Source organism: Barbatula barbatula (genome assembly GCF_947034865.1).
Source record: "Barbatula barbatula genome assembly, chromosome: 9".
NCBI lineage: Eukaryota > Metazoa > Chordata > Actinopteri > Cypriniformes > Nemacheilidae > Barbatula > Barbatula barbatula.
In genome coordinates, this window is record NC_136772.1 from 3,213,644 (window position 1) to 3,238,352 (window position 24,709).

Below are 24,709 nucleotides of genomic sequence, written 5' to 3' on the forward strand. Positions count from 1 at the left end.
TCTCACACAAACACAATAATTATTTCTGAAAGCATTTGGTAGCAGGTAAGGTTATTTAAAGTTTATTAAACAAAAACATTACTTAAAAAGAATAGGAGGATGATGGAAACACCTAGAAAAATCTGTTTTTTAGAAAATATTTTGCATAAAGAAAATTATGCTTGTTCTTGGGACCCACAGTTTTTGCATTGACATTATGAAAATTACACTTAAAATATGTATTGGTGTGTAAATAATTGCAACTGAAATTTCTCTCTCACATTCTAGTAAAGATATATTTTTATAAAGCTCAGCATTATATAGCAAACATAAAAATAAACGTGTTTTGGTCCAATAAACAAGCATTGATATTTTGATCATGTAGTGAAATATTTGACGCGCAGATAAACAACCAAAAGAAAATGTATTTCTGTCTGTGACCACAATAAATCTTTTGTTTTAAAGAGCTCAAGATCTGCCCAAAAATTCTCTGACCTTATAAAAACACTTGACTGATGATTATTAAAAAAAATGGGATCTAAAGTAACATTCATCATGTGAATATGTAACGCTATGTATGTTGCCCACATTTCAGAAACTCGTGAAAGACTGTCAGCTGTACAACAGCCATGTTGGACTTCAGAGTCACGTCTGCATATGACACAAACAGCCATAAGATAACTACAAAAATTGCTTTGTGAGAGGTTTTAACAAAGCTTCAAGCTCTTTTCACATGAAGGATGTGATTGGCTTCGCAATTGTTTTATATGAAGTTTAATAAACTAAGTTCGGGAGAAGCATGATAATGTAATCCAACCAATCAGTGCGGAGAAGGCGCTATATAAAGCCCTCCCTCGCCTCTTGTCTCGTGATCATTTTTGCAGCATCCCTCCTCCACCCCATCGCCTCACTCTCTACAGGCATCTATCCCAGTAAAAGAGTTCGGGTGAAGATTCAGAGCTCCCTCCCCTCGGACAGCACGCCAAATATGCTTTATTTGATCAGATTACATGTTAATGTGAACTCGTGAAATGTTAAAACAATGGATTTGTGATCGTATGTATTTGTAAAGTTATTTATGTACCATAAACTAAGTTCATAGAAAACACGGAAGAGCCAAAACGCGATGAAATGGATCAACAGAATCAGAGTAAATATGAAATAATAAAACTAGAGAATAAAGAGCGGGAACAAAAAGCCTGAGACCACTTGAGAAAACTCACTTTAGTAATTTAATACAATATTATATTATCAGTATAACAAGTAAGAGTGAAAAGTTGACTTGAAAGTTTTGTAATACTTGTATGTTCCTTTTTTGCTTTGATGACAACTTGAGCTGAGGCTGAAAATGTGACTTGAAACATGGCCAATATCACAAGCTTTATCAGTTTCAGAATATCACATTGAAACTCTTTTTAATTGCATTTAAAGGTTTTTTCGTGTGGTCTCACACCTTTGTATCCCGTGTCGTTTTGGAGTGAAATAACTGCGTTTACTGTAGAGACATTTCAGCTGCAAACAATTCCAACATTCATGTTACTTCAAAAACATGTTACTTCCTGAACACGATACTACGAATGACGTCACCTCGCTGTATAATCAATCGCCCAGCGTTACTCCCTCAAACTGTCTTTTAGTTCATCTCCGGTCTCCTCGTCCTCTTGGAAAGGTGAGGAAGAATCTGTCTGGTTGTTCAGCAACTTCACTCCTGTAACAGGCACAGATTTGAGCGAGAGAGATATTTCCTACATTATAAACCACAGCAGCTTGTGAATATTAACTCGATGACATAACATTCAGTTGTCCTCGCCAAAGTCAGGTAAGCGTTCCTTCTGTTTCCAAGCATCTGCTTGGTCTTAAAGAGAAACTCCACCCAAAAATGAAAAACGAGGGAGTGCAGACACGTCAAGCATCCGTCATTTTGGACCGGTCCATGCTTTGAGACGATTGCTATCATCACTCACGGTAAAAATACGGTTAATACCGTAAAAATACTCATTCAATAGGGTGGGCAGTTTGCGTATAGCAGCCCACATCTTTCTAAAAAATACATCTTCACATTTGAAGTTTCTTCAATTACAAGTGTAGGAGCTTCACCTGTTTCTGTGGTGGTGATTTGTGCTTAAGATTTGGTCCTACCTGGTATGAAGGGCGGCTGGTGCTGGTAAGGTGTATCTTTACGTCGGGGCAACATGTCTCCAGGTTCTTCTGACAGCGTGTCGAGGTGTTTTTGAGAGAGTCTGTGCGGATGGTGGCTCTCTCTCTCCTCTTGCTGGTTATCACTGTGCTCTCTACCTGCAGGATGAGTGAAACATGAATCCCAGCATGCACCAGTCAGTGTCACAGCCGCTAAAGGACCAGATTTACCCTTTTGGGACCATTTAAAAAGAGACTAGCTCAAAGACATTCAAACGTTGATGGTGATCTCTTATATCTCGAAGGAGAAAATATAGCACATTTATAATACATGTTAAGTTTTTTTTTGTAAAGTGAGTGAAAAGCTACTAGTATAAAAAAGGATTTACGCAAAAATAAACAAATCGCTCAATACAAACTAAGCTCATATACTTTACAACCACATAAACAAACATATTGCAGTGAAATGTAAAATGACACATTTCAATCTTACAAGCGTTATAAAGCAGATTACATGTCGTGTGGCACATTTATATACTGTAGATTTCTCAGAGAAGACAAGTATTGGTAGATAAACAGAACCCACTCAACAATATTTACATCATTCTGTGTTTTTTTTATTTCAAGCTCAAAAAATTGTGTAATCGATTGTTTATTCTACTTTTACAAACTCAAAACCCACAAGGAAATTCATACAACTGGTTTGAAAGTGATAAAAATACGCGGTCTGCAATTCTGATGCCACTGATACACATTGGACATTTTTGCAAATGCCATTTTAAAAATTGATAAACAAACCATTTCAATACAGAATGGAAAGTGAAGAACAAGCATTACTTTTTACACAAATAAAGTGAGAAAAAAAGAAGCCGCGTCGCTGTGGACGGCAGAAAGAGATGAGAAATATAATGTGTGTATTTGAAGGAAGAGCATCTTCTTATTTAGAGTCCAGAGAGTGGAGGGGGCAGTAAATGTGTGAAGGGGGTCTACGGTGTGCCAGGTACATGATAATGGCTATCGAGAGATAGACGAAGGGCTGCTCAAGGTTTTCTGCTCGCTTCCTGTGTTGTCTGCTGTGTCTCCTGTATATGAATATATAAAGCAATGGCAATAATAATGTTGAAAATAATTTGGGGGAAAAGGAATGAGAATTCGAAAAGAAAGTGGAGGAGAGACAGAGACAGAAAATTCTCGTCAGTTACATCCAGCAGATCTTCCGTCCAAGAAAAACGTTTTCTACATCTCTTAGTTGTGAACCTTTACGCTAGATACTCATGCACATGATATATTTTGAATTGCGCAATTAATGTAATGTATCAATAAATGAACGTTAATTGTACTGATTTATTTGAAAATAAATCAAAAATGACATGCACAGTCTATTTTGTAATAGCTTATGAAAACGAATATTGTTAAAACATGTCATACTAGTCATTTTCCAAAACCATTCCTTCATTAAAATCTGATTATTTTACACAATACACATATTTGTTGGTTTAACAACAGATTATTCATAAAAGATTTGTTTTAGAAGTGGATAAAGTGAAGTTATAATTGTGTTTTCATAAACGAATACACAATTATTTCTTATAATGATTAACAAATGAAAATAAATGTAATATATAAGCATACTACTATTTAATACATGCAATGTATTAAATACATGAGTGTATTTAAATATATTATCACAAGTCTAAGAAAAAATGATATATTTATGTAATATATTTACTTATATATCATATTTTGTACATGCATACATCATTAACTTATTGGTTCAGTTAGTACTTCATTTGGGACACTCCGTAATATTCTGCAGTTTCTTTGTTGACCTTAATGTTTTTTCACATTCAGTATATCAGGGGTCGTACTGTCCGATCCGTACTGTTCAAAAGAACCGTGTTATCACTCCGCCTCCCAGTATTGTTCTGAACTTACCCCCAGCCCCACTGCTCCCCGGCTGCCCCTCAGAACTGACATAAGACTCATTGCCATTGGGCTCTGAACTGCTGTGATTGGCCCACTGAGCTGCGTTGGCATAATGTTGTGCTGTGATTGGACTGGGCGTGTCTGGGCTGTCAGAGAGCCCCGCCTCCTGCTGCTCCTGCCTCTGAAAGTGCTGCTCCACCACCAGCTGCAGCTCTGCACTCAACACAGGACACACAGCACAGCGCCACACAGTGGACACAGGCTATCAGCACAGGCGTGCAGTGTGTGTGCGGAGACCTCATTGGCCCATCCAAATGTATGAAGCGAATGAAAATGAATGATTTATGAGATGCATGCATTCTGTATGATGAAAAGTCGATCAACCACGGTTTTATTATTGTGAAGGTGAAGTAATCATGTTTATTGGGGGGTTTTAATGCCATAAAATTGAATTTCGATAGATTAATACAAATATCATGGGTAAACTATAGTAGACAATGTAAATGTGTGGTTGCAATGCTTTGACTAAACTGTGGTTACTGTAGAAAAAGCACAGTTCGTTTTAATGTGGGGTTTATTCAGTAACATTTCAGATTATGTAGAATTTTGATAAACGTTTATTTTACGAATGAATTTTAAAATACACGCAACATGGATGCAAGATGTACTTCTCTATATTTGGACTCTTTGAGGATAGTTCATATAAAAATGTATATCTATCTATATTTGCACTAGATAAAGCATCTAGTTAGGCTGTCAATGGTTTTTTCATCAACAGCACATTATTTCTGTGTGATTTATCAGAGTAGAGAGCTCTAATGTGATGTAAACCGATATAGCATCTCTCTGTCTCATGAAGAGTTCTGAGAGCATCTTACAGTAAGAGCTTTCGGACTGTCTGATGTGATATTATACCATTTACCATAATCAAAAACGTGAAAAAGACAAAAGAAGATAAAAGAAAAAGACTTACATTTAAATCAAAGGAAAATAAAGACGATCACAAACTCTTAAAAAATAAACCATGGTTTTATTATACTGAAAGAATAAGTATTTTTGGCGCACCGAGTACCATTTTTGTATTACCACAGTTTTATTTAAAATGTCGTGGTTGAACTATGGTTACTGCAGTGAGAAAAACTTAATCCAAAATAAAGGTTTCTGTTTACATAATATATGTATGTGTACTGTTCATATCAATTTTGTATTTTAAAAACATCCACATACGTGTATAAAAAAATCAATAAATGTTTATATATAATTTCAATTATATACAAATATAAATATATAAAAAATTTAGATATTTCCTAAACTTATATATATATATATATGTGTGTGAGCATAAATACAACATTAATATGCACAGTACACATACATATATTCTGTATATATATATATATATAAGTGTAGGAAATATTTACATGTTTTTATGTATTTATATTTGTATATAATTGAAATTATATACGCACAATACACAGACATATCATGTAAACACAGACTTTTATTCTGGATGCGGTTAGTCAATTTTTGGTTACTGTGGTTTTTACTGATAAAAAGGCCTGAAACATCACCTGTGGTGAGAACATGCAATACAAATCTTCAGTTTTCCATAGTTGTATTTCAAATGCAATAAAAATACATAACACAAACTTGACCATGGTTCATTTTCCTTAGGTAAGGCATGCTCATCTAATGGAAAATCAGATCAGATTCTTCCAGCTACAGCAACTACACTACTAACAAGTGCTCACTCATCACAAATGATCCTCAGCAGTTTTACTCTGGAAAGAGTTCAACACGCCAATTAAACAGAGTAGCACAAAACTGCTATATGCGACCTAGTCTTCACACAATTGAACTAATCTGACACTATCAAGCCTCGGCCGCATCTGGTAGCTTAGCATGCTAAAACTCTTTCTGTGTCATGATGGCCAAAAGGATGCTGAGTGTTTCAAAACTGCAGGCTGTCCATTTAAAGATGGATGATGTATCGCCCCTCCTCACTCCACTACAATCAATAGCTCAGGCTAATGTGAATTAAGCACATCTGTGCCAGGAAATGGCCTTGCCTATGAGCCAGCGAGGTAGACTCCACCCCCTCTCTCTCTCTCTCTCTCTTGTCTCTTTCACTCTCTCTCTCTCTCTCTCTCTCTCTCTCTCTCTCTATCTCTCTCTCTATCTCTCTTGTCTCTTTCACTCTCTCTCTCTCTCTCTCTCTCTCTCTCCCACCCCCATTTCATAGCCGTGCACTAAGAGAGAGCTACAGAGGAGGAAGATTCTCTAAGAAAAGCTTCCAACCACCAAACAGTCCCGTCTACATCAGTGAGGGAGAACAGATATCTTTAAAACCGCTAGCTTAGATCACAATAACACAATATGTCTGATTAACAATTAAATATCAACTGTGGTATAAACTTTGTTGCTTAAACTCAACTTGTGCTAAAACATTTTCACGGTTCCTTAAGTTCCTGCACATTGGCGAGGGTTGGTAAGCACCTTGCATACTCTGTAAGAACTCCGCCCCCAGAGAATCGTCAGCCTTTGACGACTCATGATTGGCTCTTTTCACTCGAGGGCGGGAGGTTGAGATTAGACCTCTGAGATGTTCCACTGTAGGACTTCAGTTCAGTTACTATTTTAAAGGGATAGTTTATCCAGAAATGAAAAATCTGTCAGAATTTACTCACCCTCGTGTCATTTCAAACCTGTATGATTTATCTCTTCTGCAGAACACAGAAGAAGATATTTTGAAGAATGTTGGTAAACAAACAACCGATGTATGGACACAAACATGCTGAAACATTTCTCAAAAGAAACTCCTTTTGTGTCATACAGGTTTGGAATGACATGAATAATGAGACAATACATTTTTTGGTGAACTTGGCATCAATGGACAATAACAGCTTGTTTATTGTCTGTTGTTTTGCAGCAGTTTGACTAAAAATAAATGTGGACAGTACAGTATACCTGTATGTATATATATATATATATATGTGTGGCAAGCTAATGCTCCACTAGCCTCCAGCTAAAAACTAAAAACACTCCAAAATCTCCATAAATAATTCATATTATCGCTGCAGCCAGGAAGGGGAACACACAAATCCAGTTTTCAAATCCAGGGTAATAAAACAAAAGTACAAATGATGAAATAAATACAGACAAGATCTGAAATAAAAGTGTTCACTAGAAAGAACTGTATTCTTCTAGCATGTGTTTACTGTTTTTTTTTGAGGATTTATTGACAGAAATGCAATATAATATAGTGCTGGGCAAAAAAAATGATTAATCGTTTTTAAAAATGTGTAGATTAAATATCGATTATCAAAAGCTGTGAATCGATCCACTAGATGTCACCTTTCTTTTTTAAACCGGGTGGATGTAACAACAGGGAGCATGTCGTTCGTTCATTGGTTCATAAACATTGCGGGTGTGTCATTGGACCTGTTCTGTTTCAATATACCCAAGTGGGTTTAAAGTTTAATATACATGTGGCGCTTCATTTCGTTTTTAAATTCACCATTGTAATGTGATATTTACTGATCTTTGTTTAGAAATATCAATAGGATTTGTATTAAATCTGTAATCATTGATCATCAATCGAGAGCTTGTGAATCGGATCGAATCGGAACAACAGAATCGATACCCAGCCCATGTCTTCAGAGGTGTATATAGACTTACATGGAATTCACCATGTTGTTTCTACAGAAGCCCTGAACGGACAAACGGCTCTACAGTAAATACGTTATCTCCTTTAGAAAAGAAGCAAAAGCGTAACGACATGTAAGTTTTGTGTCAGCCACCGTAGTGGAGTGAGCCGTCGGTTGCACTTTGCTATCCTACCACTAGACGGCGCTACATTTCATATTGGACCTCTAAAAAGTGGAATTATGTATCTATGCAGCACTAAACACACTGGCCAACTTCATGAGAAAAAAATTGGGTTTAAAGTAGACATATCATTTACAAACAAGTATTATAAAATAGACATATAATTGATTTGATGTCTACAAAACTCGTTTCAAGCATTTAAGCAAAAGTGAAATGCTACGGTAAGTTCATGGCGTTCAAACTTTCGAATGGTAGTGTACAGTGTACATAGTGTGGATGTATGTAGGAGGAACTGCATTAATTTAAGCCACGGATCCATAGCCAAGAACAGTGTGCGTAGTCTGTTGAGTGGGCTGAACGTGTGGGTCAGTGTCTGAAAAATGTGTATGAATGTTAATGGAGAAGATGGTACTGTAGATGATACACACAAAGTTCATAGATGAGTCATTCCTAGTATGCAGTCCATTTTTATGCCCCCAGCCTATATTTCCTCATACGATATCGCTGTTGAATGGAAACCAATCTCCATATTATGTAAACGTTTCATGCTTTATTCATTTTATCATGTTATGTAAATTATATAGCCAATAAAAAGTATAAAAACAAGCTTGCCAGCTTTAACAACAGAGTATTATTTAATAAATTGTGTTTTTTCCTAAAAAGTAGCCGTTTTTTGAAGATACAATGTTTCATGCCCGACAGCAATGATATATTGGAAAACCTAAAATCATGATAGTTAGAAATGTTATATTTTCATTTTTATATATGTAATTATTCTATACTTTTTAATATAACTGTATCTTGTTAAAGTGATAGTTCACCCAAACGTGAGAATTCTGTCATCATTTACTCTCCCTCTTGTCATTTCAAACCTGCATTACTTTCTTCTGAAGAACACAAAAGAAGATATTTCGAAGAATGGCACCCATTCACTTGCATTGGGTTTGTCTACGTACAATGGAAGTGAATGGAGTCCAGTGTTCGGCTACCAACTTTCTTCAAAATATCTTCTTTTGTGTATTGTGGATGAAAGAAAGTCAAACAGATTTGACATGTCATGAGGGTGAGTAAATGATGACAGATTTCTCACGTTTGGGTGAACTTTCACTTTAAGCTTTTGTAATATTCCTTCAACAAATAGCAATTCATGAAATAAGCAGCATTAGTTTAGCTTGGAAACCACCATAAAACAGCATGTATTCAAATGTTTGTTATGAATTTCATGCATTCTTCAGTTTTGGGAGATTATTTGGTTTTTTCAACTCTAAGCTATCCCTTGATGCATCTCTAAAATTCTTAAATATTATTTTGTGGAAATACAATATCCTCGAAATACACTCAAGTATATACATTTTCTAACCATACAGACTTTAAAAGGTACTACTTAACAGGAATGACCCATGTGGTAGCATATGGTTACATAAGTGCCTGTAACGTCACATAATTGAATATGCAGATGGTGTAGTTGAGTGGCTGCAAGCTCGTACCTCTCATGGTAGGTGGTGTGTAAACGCTCTGTTTTCTCTGGGCAGGAGACAGCTGGGCGTTCGGGGTCTGGCGTGGACAATGGAAAAGCACAGCGTGAGAGAGAGGGGTATCTGATTTCACGCAGACTCTATTTCAGGAGCTTTGCTCCAGCAGGTAATCAATGAGAACTGCATCACAGCTCCATCCATCTCGTACCAAAGCGTCTAAACACAGGGAGCTCTGGACAGCAGAGGCCAGAGGCTTAACTTACAGATCTTCATGTCCACTAAGACAGCTGAAAAGAAATATCTTGCGATGTCTGATAGAGTGCTGGGAGAGACAGGAATGATCAAATCTAACGTTTGTTTAAGTGGCGGGGTTTATCTTGTCTGTGTTATTGTAGACGGACGGAATGCTTTGGACTACTCACCTCCATCTGACTGCCTGAAGTCTGCCTGTCGTCTCCTAAATGAGAAAAAAAGAACAGAGGGACGAATTGATGCTTTAAAGTGTAATTGATGTGCAACTGATGTGAATTACAAAAATGATGATGTCGAATTTGGAGGTATTCATTCCAGGGCTTGAAAGACCAGTTCGTTCATTCAGATTCTATAATCATATTATTTTATGATACTAGCTCGCCACCTCCATCTCAATCTTTAGCTGAAGGGTCTGTGATCTCTGACTTATTTGACAAAATAAGTTCCTACAAAACTTCCTGAACTGGCAATTTGCGGACATTTTCAAATACATACTGTGCATTCAGTAAAAATTAGCTTATAAAATATTTCAATTTCGCATTTCATGAATTGCGAAATCAGCCCCTGTGACACAACTGTGATACCCCCCGATCACACTCTCGGGGTTTATTTCTGTGATAACAACCGGCTGCCTGTACGTTATCCCTTACTCTGAGGCTTCATTTAAAAACCCAAATCATCCAAATTGTTCTTGACGGATTGTGTTCCAAAAACATTTTTAGACGAAAATATCTTCTCCTGCCAGTTTTCTTCTCCGTGAGTGCTTGGTACATTTGTACATATGGTGTGGATCTGTCCTTCTGGGAAGCATCTCAAAAGCTCGGTCTAATACATCATCTGGAATCATTCCCTGTAAACCTAATTTTTTGTTATTGAATGATAATTCAGTTTGCCTCGCCTAAAATAAACCTGCAGTGACGTAAGAGCTCGATAGGACTTATTAAAACAATAGTAGGTCTTAAAAAAATCTAGATTTTATGTGTAAAGAAAATACATGGCTTAGAAATACATTTGAATCTATATACGTGTCTATCTATCTATCTATCTATCTATCTATCTATCTATCTATCTATCTATCTATCTATCTATCTATCTATCTATCTATCTACCTATCTACCTATCTCTCTATTCCCTCTCTCTCTCTCTCTCTCTCTCTCTCTCTCTCTCTCATCTATCTATCTATCTATCTATCTATCTATCTATCTATCTATCTATCTATCTATCTATCTATCTATCTATCTATCTATCTATCTATCTATCTATCTATCTATCTATCTATCTATCTAATCAAACATGAGGACGGAGTGACAAAGCCAATCCAACAGCAATGTGAAAGACTGACAGCATTACAAGATACAGGATAACTGAATTCCAGGTCACATAAAAAATTATTTTCAACTTTTCCTAAATACATACAAAAAATACAAACATTACTGTTGAACTGCCTAAAAGTAAATACTGTATGAGGTTGTTTTCTGTGAAGTATTTGAGGTCTGAAAAAATACAGAGCAATAGTCAATTCAGAAAAAATATTATCATTTTGAAATGGTCTCTTAATTTTGTCCACGGCTGTATATGGATCAATATTATATATGTATTGTTTTCTACTATTATTATTTTTTTAAAGATATACAATAGTCAACGTTATGAACTACACCTGCTATTAAAAATATATTTGGTAAAATTGCTGACATTATTGGTTTGCTGATTTTTTTGCTTCCATGTAATGCAAAAATGTTTAATGTTTTAATTGTGACCTGAGGCCCACAGAGTATACTGAATTGTTTATTCATGTTTTTTTAAATATAATAAACAAACAAATAAGAACACTGTAGTCTGTGTTTTGTATTCATACAATAAAAACTATTATTCATTATGAGGAGTGTATGTACCAACACTGATGCGGACTGACGTCACGCTTGTTTAAGGTATAAACAGACTTTAAAAGCCCCTGATTTCTCTTAAATCCACTGAGCATATCAACTCCCTCACCTAACAGCCACTTAAGTCTCTAAATGGAGTCTGAGAAACGCTGGATGATGACCTCAGACCAGATATTAAGTAGAACCAGAAGTACACAGTGAACTACAGTAGCCAAAAGAGTTGTGCTTTTATAAGTCCACCGGCTCCACACCAGGACATTAATACAAAGATGTATACCACAAAACGTCCTGCCAAAGCCACAGGTTTGGGCCGCAAATTACAACTTCAACCACAATAACAAGACAAGTTCCTCAACTTCTGCCAAGTTTTATGACAGCGAGCGTTCGTGTGACGTCAGTTCACGAAGCTTCAAAAACCTTCTTCATAAGTGACCAATTTCAAATGTTTTGGATCAGAGAAGAAATGCCAAGCAAACAAAGAGCTGCTTGTTTTCTGAATGCGGCTCTATGTGTTTCCACCTCCTCAACACGCCCCTGCCATCTACATTCAAAACCAGCAGGAAAAAATGGTTCTCAGCGCAAACCGCAATACTACAGACACAAGCCAACGTTTAGTCTGATCTGAAAAGAATGATGTCAGTGATGCTGCCGTACAGTAAAGCCGGTTAATTGGTTTTGGTTAATGGTTATTGGATTTCTGCAGTGTGGGCAACACCGACCATCTTTATTTCATACACCTGTTGAATTCAAGTATTTTTATCACATTAGAAAGACTTTAGTAGTTTTAAGTGTTACCATTGTACTGCAACTGAATATTCGTGTAGCTCAAATAGAAGATAACTGTGTTCGCAATGCAAAGGTCATGGGTTTGTACGCATGGATAAAAAAAGAGACCATTTCAAAATTATTTTCATTTTTCTAAATGTACTATTTATAGGTAAAATGATCATTTTTGTTTCATTCTGGGAAGTACTAACAATATTTCTCCCAAATTTCAATTAAAATATAGTTTTTTTCATCGCATTTATTTTTCTGACCTCAAATACGACAAGTTCATATTCACTTTTAAGCAATACAACAGTAATATTTGTACATGTATTTAGGAAAAGTTCAAAATTGTATAACCTACATTTTTATCACAGTTTTCATGTCTTCTCGTGCTATCAGTCTTTCACATAGTTAATGGATGACTTCATGTCACTCCTGAGGTTCGATTTTGTTGAAATTCAACAGACACTGTACTGAAATGGCCACAATACATTCAGAAATGCTGATTAAATGAAAATTCTGAATGGTTTTCCCACGGCTGTTTGTTTCAACTTTTGGATAAAAGTGTCTATCCTGATAACATTACCACCTCATCACAGTTACCGTGGCCGACTCCAAACAGCACCACACATACTTGTATTTTTTAGTATGCATTCATTTTTAACAACCTATTAGTAAGAACAAGCGCTTCCCAGTCATTTGTTTGATTTGAAGAGCTTTGCTAAGTAAGACAGGCCTGGCAACCGTACGAAAGGACATTTTTAGTCAGAGGAAGTTAGATCTTATTCATAAGCTCATAACAAGGCTATTTTCTACTGCAGAACTGGCAGATGGTAGTGCTGGCTTCAGCAAGATGGTTTTCTTAAGCTGTATCATATAAGACCAGCCATAACTGCCAAGTCATAGACAACATGGGCATGTGTGAGCTCTACGATGTACCAGCTAGGATCACTCCAGAATGCACGGGCAGAATTACCAGCCGGACATGTAAGACACAAGCTCTGCAGTCCCAAATGGTAAGATGGGTAGATGACCCCATCTCAGAGTATCAGGAACCTTTCTGGAGCAACACATGCAGCGATGATGTCACAGAAGCCTAAAAGAAGGCCTCAGTTTTGCCTTAAATGTCATTTTTGGAGGATCTATTGACAGAAATGCAATATAATATGCACACAGTATGTCTTCAGAGGTGTATAAAGACCTTCCATAATGAATGGTGTTGACCTGTAATCATAGGGGAACCACTATAAGTGCTACAGGTACTGTATATAGAACCATATCTTGGTGATTGAGTGGTTCTTCAGCATTTCTCTGAGGTGCTATATAGAATTGCTGAAGAGTATAGCACCGTTTCTGTATAAAGAACCTGTTGAGCCCCTGTATGGTTCTTCATTGGTTCAATATAGCACCTCAGTCATCCCAAAGAACCGCCGAAGAACCACTGAAGCACCAAGATAAAGTTCAATATAGCTCTATAAGTGGTTCCCCTACGAGCAAAGAACCACTTTTAGTCCTCTATAGCACAATCTTTTCGTTTCTGTTTCTATAAACACACACCGCGGGTCTCCTACACGGAATTCTACAGTAGCCCTAAACGGACAAACTAATCTACAAAGTTTGTTTCGTAAATACGTCATCTCATTCGGCAAAGAAGCAAAAACATGAAGACATTTTAGTACCGTGTCAGCCACCGTAGGGCTTCGAAAGGGGTGGGGATGATTGCAAAACATTTGGTGCCATGTTGCATCATAGAATTTATTTCTACCAAACCTCTTCATCAAAAGTAAATGATAGCAAAACAATGATCAAAATAAATGGTAATGTCAACGTTCTCAATGAAATCTTGATTATGACAAACACTACTTTGCTCGTGGTGTGATTCTTGATGATAACTGGCAGCTACAAGATTACAAATGCTTGACGTGCACTCTTTAATAGTTTTTTACATGGCTTGAAGAGCTCATTTGTTTTTACTCTGTACTAGAATTTTTTACAGCTCTCGTGTGGGCTGCTGAATTGTATTAGGATTGAGACGATCGTGACAGCTAATGTAAACGGCATCACATTGGCTAATGTGGAAAACTCATTTCTTATGTTTCCTGAAGATAAAGTAGATTTAATGGCAAAAATCATCAGATAAAAACTCGAGTTAAATGTATTGCATTCTAAAAGGCATTTACAATGCAAATTTATTTCCTGTATTGCATACGCAATATTTAAAAAATATACTTTTTGATCGTGTCAATATTTATTTAAGGTTCTGAAAACAATGTGGTGCTGCTGGACAATTATGTTTTGATGGCATCTTGGCTTTATTGTTTTAACAGTGTTTATCTTCAGAATACAGAATATGCCTTATTTGTTGAGAAAAAAAAATGAATGTACGTATAAGAACATAAACAGGGATCTTTTGTCCAAATTTCTATATTTGTGCCTCAATATCATGTTGGCTGTAGCCAGATTTAACTCATTTATTTCAATTGACAATTTAGATTTGTCCACCCTGACAGGTTTACACTACAGTCCAGTTATAGAGTACATAAATATGAGCACAATGACTCTTACTGTATCAGTTTCCCAGATAGCCCTGAATTCCACTCACATATAAATCATACTGTATCTGTAGATATTGAAGTCCAGCCTAACACAATAAGAGACCACGTTTCAACAGTCTGGCCGGTCCCATACGCTGACGCCATAGGTGGGTTGTTTGTGCTGATAGCAGCTTGTTGACCATTGCCACATTCACAGTGTGTGGTGTTGTGCTGTTCCAACCCAAGGCTAGATTACAGGCATTTGAAAATGACCTCGCCAAACCTATCGTGTTGTCCTTTACACCAGAAGAGAGCACATCTCCCCCGCAATATCATATAATGATTATACATGAAAACTGGAGAGGATTTATTTTCATAACAATGAGAATGAATCTGTAAGCCTGTGGCTTTACATAAACAATATTTCTGTTCAAAACTCAACCTTGAACAGCACGATCAAATGATGCTCATTCTTGTTTCCTTTGAAAGAGAAAAAGTTCTAGTCATAATGCATTGTGTTTGCTAATGGCTTAGTTAAAGGTCCAGTGTATGAAATTTAGCAGAATCTAGCGGTGAGGCTGTGAACTGCAACCAACGGCCTACGGGACTAAGATGTCGTCATTTTTGCTTCTTTGCCGAAGGAAATGACATATTTATGAAACGCACTCTGCGGAGCAGTTTGTCCGTTTAGGGCTACTGTAGAAACAACATGACCAATTCCTTCTAAGAAAATAGAAATAGCTCATTCTAAGGTAATAAAAACATAATGCTTCCTCGTGTAAGGTCTTTATACACCTCTCAAGATGTAGTTTTGTATATGATATTGCATATCTGTCGATAGATCCTTCGAAAAAATTACACATTGGACCTTTAATATCTAGAGTTAGAAGTCTGTGAAATATACATCGTACGGTCTGTCTCTCTTTAAGCACGTTTAGTTTGCGAAGAAGATTCTAATCTGTGCTTTACAGAGACTGTAGCTCAATAAGCCCTTTACTTCGACTCAAGAGGCCAGAGATTCACTAAAAGAAGCATGCTAGTTTGTAATATTCATAGGGAGTTCATGCGTAGGGATTAGGTGTGGTTTTACCTGAAACACTGGGCTCGTTGTAGATCACCAGTGTGGCTGGAGTTGGTCTGCGCTTTCGAATCTGCGGTCAGGAAGAGACAAAAAGAAAAATGGCATTCATGATATTTTCCTCATTAACATGTATTACAGTAATAATAACAACATACAGTTGTCATCCTCATGTCAATCGAAACCCGTATTTGACTCTTTCTTCGGTGCACTACAAAATAAATAATTTTGAGGAACGTAGTGGTTTTGTGTCCATACAATTGAAGTCAATGGGGCCAAGATTGTTTGGCTACCGACGTTCTTCAAAATATCTTCTTATCTTTCGTGTACTGCTGAAGGAAGAAATTCATACAGGTTTGAAATGACGCTTGAGCAAAGATTTTTTATTTTTGTGTAAACGATCCCTTTAAGTACTGTACCTAAATAAATACTGTATATAACATATAAACAAATATATGAGCACTCATTAAAATGTGAATCCGAATGATGAATTCGAGTTAAGTTAATCGTAGACTGTTTACAGTTGCTAAGCAACATAGGCACTTAAAGTCCAGTTACACACAAGTTGAATCATTCGGTTTACTCGGTTATTGTTTACTCGAGTTTTCATCAACCAGGGTACTCATGGTAGTCTTACCATTGTACTTTCTAGTGCCAGACGACAATAACAGATGGTGCATCCGTGGAAAATGTCCATCCCGACCGTTTTACCCGACATAACTCTTTGTGTCTCGACATCAATACGATCAATTCCAAGCAGAAGGCTGCCGGGTTTACATCACTTTTACACCTCACAACATGCTGTCTCAACACATGTGGAACAACATGAAACTGCACACCCAACAATGCTGATGTGTCACATACCTGAACCGACATCAGGGTCACATTCAGTGTTCATTTATAAAAGAGGCACTGAGAAAATAAAGAGGAGCCACTGATGGAATACTTACTCAGCAATAGAGAGACTGCCGCTGATTGGACAGTCCGACAACATAAAACCGGTCCTGCACTTAACTGTTATGATATTGTCAGCAACTGATCCAACATCAAACACTTTTACAGCCTGGCATTCAGCCTCGCTTGCCGGGGCCATCAATGAGGAGCTTTTACTATGGCCGGCACACGATAAGATCCAATCTTTTGTGATGCACGGATCTCTTCAGCCATCTATTTTGATGTTTACATTAAGGCATTTAGCAGGTGCTTTTATCCAAAGCGACTTACAAAAGTGATATGTGATAAAAGATAACTGATGCCAAAGCACATTAATAGTTATCCTGAATACTTTTGGAAAGCTCACGTGCCCTGCAGTGAAAAACTATTTTAAGCATTGTTTACCAAACGATTTATCATTAGTCACATTAAGCAGTTTAAAAGGGTTAAAATTTGTATAAATCATAAAGAAATAGTTACCAGCCGCAAGATCAAAGTAAAGATGTTCTTATACACATTACGCATTCATTCATATACAAAACATTCATGTGAAAATAAAGCTAAACTCTAAAGTCAGTAGATACAATATGCGCCAATGACCTACATACAGAGAGCAAATTATATAGTTACACAGCAGAAGCACTGCAGAGCCCATCATCAATGACATCATATCATAAAACTGATTTTGGCAGCAATCTGCACACATCTGATGCTTTAAAGAAGTCCCGTGGGACCCAAAGACCTCCACAGGCCGGTCTCCATTAGGCACAATGTAATAAAAGACCTCTACTTACATGCTCAGCTGCTTGGGGATCCAGCTGGCTCTGAAAGAGAGGAACGGCAAACTGGATCTTCTTAGGACTGTTCGGCTCCATGTCGAGAGCGAGCTGATGGATTGAGATGGAGAAACACAAACTGGACCCTACTTATCCGACCCTGCAATTTCCTCTCGCTCTTGGACGGCCCGCCTTCCCCTACCCCACAGAGCGAGAGAGAGAGAGAGAGAGAGAGAGAGAGAGAGTCACAGATACGCAGACAACACATCAGACACTTCTATGCGCATCTGTGTTGTCCCACTCACTTCTCTGCGGTCCGGTGTCCCATAAAAACACGCCGAAGCGGAGATGTCCTTCCGTGCGCGCCTGTGCGCCTCCGACTGCGGGTTGTCTGTGTGATCCGGGACGCGCTCGGATCGGCACTGTGCGTTCTGCTTGCTGTCTCACTATCATTAGCAACACTGAGAGCAATGCAATATAAGCCTCCGTCGGGACCTGCTGATGCTCTCTACATTATTTATGAAACTGATTCAGGATGCCGTCGGCAGTTTTCGCATCACATGGCCGGACTGCGTTCAGTGCGCGCGGCCGCACTGCGCGGCGAGAGGATGTTCTTTATAATGTATAACATGCTCCATCACGGCGGCACTTCATTTATGCATTTTGAATTATTCAGACGGAAATTAATCATTGTCCTGGTAAAGCAGGCGTTTATTTTTAGGCAGAGAATGGGATGTATTCTGAGGGATTTAGAAATTGAAAGCGTGGGGTGCTTGGGAAACAAACGTGTACTCAATATTGTGCAAAGCATATGAAATATTAAATTATTTACCCCCATAACATCTTAGTCAAGAAGGTTTTTAAACAGTACTCGGGTTCTCAATGAAGAACTTTTAACATCCACAGATCATTAGCTTACTGTTGCAATAAAGGTTCTTTATGTTCAGCAGACTATAAAAATGTTAGACAATAATGGCTTTGACTGAAAGGTTCGTTTGGGAACTAAAATTGGTTATGTGGCATCAGAGACCTCGGGTATCAGGCAAGTGATGACTTATTTCCCCTACCCCTTACACAAAGTTGACCTGAATTAAATCAAAACCCGATTTGATTCATTTATTTCTGGGTTTCAGATAGATAGGCCTAACTGAAAGTGCTTTTTCAGTGTTTGACATGCATTACCATATTTGTGGGGACATTTTCAAATATTACACACATAGGTACGTACGCTTGAAATCTTAAGCGATTCACCTAACAATGAAAACTCTTGCTCATCCTTTTTATCCAAACCTGTTAAAGTCTGTAATTCTGCTGAACACAAAGAAAGATTTTTGAAAGAATCTTTGTGACCAAACAGGTCCGAGGCACTGTGGACTTTCCATGATGGTCAATGGTGCCCCTGAACTAGTGTTTGTTTTTCCAATTCTTCAAAATATCGTCACGTTGATCATCAGATCAAAGAAATGAGTACATTTAGTCATTTAGCAGATGCTTTTATCCAAAGCGACTTACAAAGAGTTCAGGGAGCAATAAGCGATATGTCATACTTGTATTGAAGAATATAACTTTGTGGGCAAGTAAATCAAGACAGAATTGTAATGTTTGGGTGAAATTTCCCCTTAATGTACGTAATTCCTCACCTTATAGGGAATACAATGTGACGTCATCGTTTTGCATGATAAAGAGGGCAGAAACTCGTGTAAATTTAGATCGAATGGTTGAAAGTGTGACCGTGTATTGATCCTCACCCCAAGACAGACGCCACCTATACTCTTTGCTTAGGCCACTGGATATCTGCCAATGACATAACTGCTATTGATCCACCTGCCTGCTTTGAAATAGGTCATAAGTCTGTGGCCTGTCTGAAACACAGCCTGAAGAGGACGTTTTAAGCTGTTTAAGGAAAAATAATAGTGAAAATACAAACGATTACATTTCTTTATAGAGACTGCAACTGTCACTTTGAAGATGGAGGTGCACTGCAGCTGAATGCTCTGTTTGGTTGAAAAGTAGCATCTCAAAATTATTAATATCTTTACTTTTTATTCTTTTACTTTTCATACATTCTAAACAACTCATGTTCTTATATTCCTTTGGTCATACTCGATTAAACAAACGTCTTTTAATCAGTTAGCACCAGAGAAAGAGTACACTGAGGTTATTCAACTTGAAAAAAATGGAATACAACGTCCCGGACGAGTACAATGACCTTTCGACCTCTTGAACAAAATGAACCGCAACACCTAACCCGACTCATGTTTGTGTCCTGTTCATGTACAGGTTGAGGCAACAGCTAATGATTCTTATCATCGCTGACGGGCAGTAAATATCAGAAAGGATTTGAATGGGGTTTAATGGACGTCTCTTGGGAATCACAGGTACAAAACAGCCACTGTTCAGCAGAGCGCGTCTGACGGTAGCGTTGTGCAAGGTTTAACAGATACGCTTTTATTTCTCAGCGAACCCAGTGAATCTAAACAGCAGAGGTTTGTGTCGTGCAAGCTGCCAAAATTATTGCGAAACAAGTTACGAGTGGATGCCAGGTGATGTCATTGAACTTACCATGTTGTTCTGTCCAAGAGGCTGTTTGTGTGTCCTGGAACACACACAGACACGGGCTTGTTTTTATTAGGCAGGGAGAGGTAGAAAACTGGGATAAGGAAACATTTTATCTGGTTAGACAACAGTCTTCAGTTGTGAGTACAATCTTATACTCGCTTTAATAAAGTTATTTTCCATAAATTTCAATAAACGTCTGCACTGAAGATAAGCACTGATGTGTCTGTAAGGTACAATGGAAACCACACACTTGTCAAGTTATCGAGCGAGATGTAACCCATTTATGTTTTATATCAACATTTTCTCAGCTCTAATGTTATCTTTATGTTAATGGCCACCTTCTGCATATATTTAAGCTTGCCCACAATAAACCTCTCCCACAAACGGCTGCTATCTCAGAGCCACGTTGCCATGGTAACACAGAGTTATGAATCAAAATAATTGTTATGACCCACAGGTATTTTCATCATCTCATTCGACTAAACTCAGCAGGAGGGAGGCAAAACGCCATTAGCATTGTTGGCTGCATTAAAAATGCTAAGCGTGAAGGACAAATGCGCTTTTAACCCAGAGAGGGGCATTTTCTGTAAAAATGAAAACCAGCTGAATTTCAAATGCAGCTTCTATCTTCGATATCACCAGATTTTAAAGGGACTTTATTCACCTTCGTGTTGTTCAAAAGCTGTATATGACTCTTTATTCTCGTTGAAACACAACAGAAGATATTTTGAGATATTTTGGAGGGGTTCTGTGTCCGTACAGTTGAAGTCAAAGGGGGTCAGTGGTTTTTGGTTACAAACATTCTTCAAAACGTCGTCAGGTGTGTCGAAAGAAAGTTATACAGGTTTGGAATTCAACAATCCAAATAAAAAGAGCTGGCAAGAGTACGTACAAAATAAATAAATCTTTATTAATGATTTGTTTTAAAGATTATCCCTCATGCATCCCAGGTGAACAGGGAACACGTTCCCTCGGTCACAAATCAATTAGTATTACAATTCATTACAGCTTAGACAAAAATTATGATGATCATCGGTAAAACAATCCCTCTGTTCTCTCTTATTCACAAAATAAAAGTAAAACAAACCATCATTTGTTGCTTTTTACATCAAGACAGAAGATTTCTCTGACTGCCTATAAGAATAAAAAAGATGGTTTAAGACACATTAAGAGAATTTAGTGCTTTTTGTCTCACAGGAAAATTGTTTATAAACGTGCTTAAGTGTTTCATCTATACATACAGTGTGTGATAGACATGAACAGACAACGAAGACAGCCGTGTGCATTATAGAACAGTAGTTGTGATTGGTCAGTTCAAGTTTGGGTGAAAAAATGAAATGTATTGCACAGTTAGTTCCTCACAGAGGCTGCATTAGAAAACCAGGCCGATTACAGTAGACGGACAAAAACACAAACACGCACCCTTGTCTTTCACCCAATGCAAACATTCAACAAGACCAGCATCACATACTTAAATACATCCCCAAGATATTCATTACATTTCTGTAAAATGTGCCAGACCACAATAAGCCATGTGCCCTTCCGCAGGTTCAGACATTGAAGGGGTTTAATGGAAACTGGACCCTGATGCAGCAGAATGGAGAGGTGGGGTCTGAACGGGCTTCGCGGACGGGACCAGTGAGAGGAGGTGGGCCGTTCTCAGTGCAAGGCTTAAACCAGTGTTCAATGTGACTATTTCACAGGATTCACTACTTCACACCTGCAGAACGAAACAAAACACAGACACTGATTGAGAAACTGGTCACGTGAAGTGCTTTGTCTGCTTCAGTTTCTTAAATGAAATGAAAATGATTCGCTACTCTCTACATGGAAACTGTGAATTATAAGATTTCCCTGAAGTTTGACACTGTTAAATATACTCAATGCAATACTGATATAACGAGACCTGTGGCAATGTATTGTGGGACTGTCCTCCAAGCCAGGATACAGGCAGTGTTGCCAAAAGAAGATTTCTTTTGAAATTGCCTTCGTCCCAAGAACTGGTACTTTAGGACAGGGGTTCCCAAACCTTTCAGCACGCGACCCCAAAAATAATAGTGCCAGGGACTCGAGACCCCCACTATCCTCGGAGGTGGGTAAAGTATACAAACATTGACTTTCTGCATCTAACCTAATGCGGTTGCTAATGTGATGAAATCACCTCAGGGTCACAATCGAGGGGAGGACATTCCAAAGGCAGGTGGATTTTTATTTGCATGTTTTTATTTTTAACTTGCCTAATATTTGTATATCTTGTTACACTTATTGATCAAATACGCTATTCCTAATAAAAAAAGATTTCTGGAAAGCAATTTGCGACCCTGCCCCGCGGGGGGTCCCGACCCCTACTTTGGGAACCCCTGCTTTAGGAGGCTGCCATTGCATGCGGAATAGATTTTCAAGCCGGCATTTTTTGTAAGAATTATGGGACTACTAATAACATACTATTAAGTAGATCTTAAATAGATATATAAGGTAGATTTTTACATAAAAATATATACATACACATTACTATAAATTTGATGTTATTTTATTTATATTATATTATTAAAAATTTTATTTAGATCACATTTATTTTAGATAACTATTTCTTTAAGGTTTTTGATCATTTATAAAGAAAATATTAGAAAGAAATCATTTTGAACCAAATCTACCTTTACTTAAATAATAAAAATAGTATATTAAGCATTTCATCCACAAATTAATGACAATTTTATGTTTTGTTTCTGTTTTCATGGCTCTTCGGGACTGTAAAACAAATGTTTTTTAAACAAATTTCATACGACACTTTCAGAAGATTCATTTTTCAGAAGTTTCAGAGACTTTCAGAAGTTAGTAGAGATACAGTGGTTGTCCACTATAGTGACCCCATATGTGAACTGGTTATCAAAGAAGTTATTATAAAATAATAATGAAGTTATAGTTATGAAGTATAGCGAATGACACTACAGGATATTTATTCATCTTATAATTAGTTTCTTTATTAGAAGAGCACTCGCACGTCTGTGTTAAGTAGAAAGCAGTCAATAGAAACGAACCTGAAGCCTCTGTCTTACACGGGGGGTTTCCTGGGAGGGAGAGGAGATCTCAGAGGTGACACAGCAGCCAAAAGCTCATTCACAATCTCCTGTCGGATTTCATACGCGATGCTCTCTTTAATCTATGGAGAACACATCAGACAGCTCTGTCACGCTTCTGAAAAAAGGTCGAATTTCAACAAGTTCTTCATATATGAAAAGCTGACGAACTGGCTGTACTGTGAAGTGTCAAACACACAGTGACAAGGTGAAGAGGAACAGCAAGTCTTGCCAGGCGGTTACATCATACCACCGGCAATTACAAGAAACCAATCCCAAGTTTGCCCCAGAAAATCCTGGATCATGTTGACGGACTTGTAAATCAGTTTAAACTGAAGCGTGACGTTTTATAAGTAAACCTTTCAATCCTCATACACCACCAAAAACCATTAAGGCTACACAGAACTGTGGCATGAGTTTTCCACTGAAACAGGGAAGGAAAACACTGGTTGTTTTTGTGTCTTCAAGTGCATCTGTTTTGCAGATTAAATATTTGTTATCTCACTTCTGAAAGTAAAACAATTGCATGAGTTGAATTGCAGCACTTCTCATATTGTTGCCTCATAGGATTGACCACTTTGTTGTTTTTCTTATTTTGGATAAAAGCGTCTATTAAATGTTAAATGCAACCCACAAGCGTCTGATCTTCCCTCACCTCCTGGATAAGATGCTTCAGGTCACCATGACCTCCACTTCTACTCCTCCACGCTTTGGGACTGCAGTTGTCTGTCACCCTGCTTCTGTCATCATCATCATCCTCATCGTCTCTATTGAACTCCACAGAAGTGGGTGAGATGCTTTGCTCCGTTTCCTCTGGAGATACGGGCCGAGGAACCTCCACTCCTGGTCGTGGAGGAACAGAAGGCGTGAGGCTGAGGCTGGCCCGGTAAACTCCACCTTGCTTTGGGGAAGGCGAGCAAGTTCGGCTGAATCTCCCGGGGCTGGACGCCCTCGATGAACGACCAGAAGTGGGTGAGGCAGCCTCATATCCCAACTCAGACTGAAGGTACAACTGCTCCCTTAAGAGGTCCGTCACCTGTATACACACAATGTATATAAGAAAAGCAGATGATATTTTAATAGGTGAGAGTGTTATGTAAGAGAAGATGCTGATGATACTCACAGGCTCCATAGCTTGCAGGGCTGATGAATTAGACAGGCTGTCAAAGCTGTGACCTCCCTGCATCCCCTGTGGGAAGCAGGTGCGTTAATAACATATTAAGCACATTTACGCAGGTGGAGTCTGCAAGTTTGACACCTACTTAAAGGTCTGGGATTCCACATCTAAATGGTTTAAGGTTTATGAAACATGCAAAACAAAGACATGTTTGTGACTTGAGCTCTTGAACATTTTCAAATGATAAGGGTTTGAAGTGAATGCTGACATTAAAGTATATTTTATACAAAAGCATATTTTATATGGCAAATGAAGTGAGAGGTATGCAGACTATAAATATAATTCCCTCAACACTGGAAAATAGTGATACAAATATTGTTTTTTTTTT

The 24,709-nt window shown here is 37.8% G+C and overlaps 2 protein-coding genes across 3 annotated transcripts in view; both read right to left on the reverse strand.

Moving 5' to 3' along the window:
• Window positions 1-37: 37 nt before the first annotated feature.
• Window positions 38-18,199, reverse strand: ppp1r1c (protein phosphatase 1, regulatory (inhibitor) subunit 1C). 2 transcript variants are annotated; one of them, XM_079464709.1, is made up of 7 exons: window positions 17,874-18,199; window positions 17,587-17,766; window positions 15,872-15,932; window positions 9,767-9,801; window positions 9,357-9,423; window positions 2,119-2,274; window positions 38-1,687 (listed from the first exon to the last, which is right to left on the reverse strand). In XM_079464709.1, the coding sequence occupies exons 2-7, from the start codon at window positions 17,665-17,667 to the stop codon at window positions 1,593-1,595; spliced, it is 495 nt and encodes a 164-aa protein (XP_079320835.1). In that variant the 5' UTR covers window positions 17,668-17,766; window positions 17,874-18,199; the 3' UTR covers window positions 38-1,592. The 2 variants fall into 2 exon arrangements, with proteins under 2 accessions (XP_079320835.1, XP_079320834.1); XM_079464708.1 differs by lacking the exons at window positions 38-1,687; window positions 2,119-2,274 and adding exons at window positions 2,714-3,197; window positions 4,051-4,254 and having other exon boundaries at window positions 17,874-18,158.
• A 2,817-nt stretch (window positions 18,200-21,016) lies between these two features.
• The window catches only part of itprid2 (ITPR interacting domain containing 2), a 31,898-nt gene continuing 28,205 nt past the window's right edge, over window positions 21,017-24,709 (reverse strand). The window contains exons 16-19 of the mRNA XM_079464686.1: window positions 24,328-24,393; window positions 23,860-24,240; window positions 23,166-23,287; window positions 21,017-21,847 (exon numbers count right to left, since the gene is read on the reverse strand). Of these exons, the coding sequence (XP_079320812.1) occupies window positions 23,180-23,287; window positions 23,860-24,240; window positions 24,328-24,393 (555 nt within the window). The 3' untranslated portion in view covers window positions 21,017-21,847; window positions 23,166-23,179. The remainder of the gene's footprint in view (window positions 21,848-23,165; window positions 23,288-23,859; window positions 24,241-24,327; window positions 24,394-24,709) is intronic.

Coding starts and splice junctions, on each gene's coding strand:
- ppp1r1c (XM_079464708.1), bottom strand. CDS start 17,667: ATGGAGCCGAACAGTCCTAAGAAGATCCAGTTTGCCGTTCCTCTCTTT. Junction 15,933..17,586: donor ATCCCCAAGCAGCTGAGCAT/GTAAGTAGAGGT, acceptor TCCTGACCGCAG/ATTCGAAAGCGCAGACCAAC. Junction 3,198..4,050: donor GGGGAGCAGTGGGGCTGGGG/GTAAGTTCAGAA, acceptor ATTCATATACAG/GAGACACAGCAGACAACACA.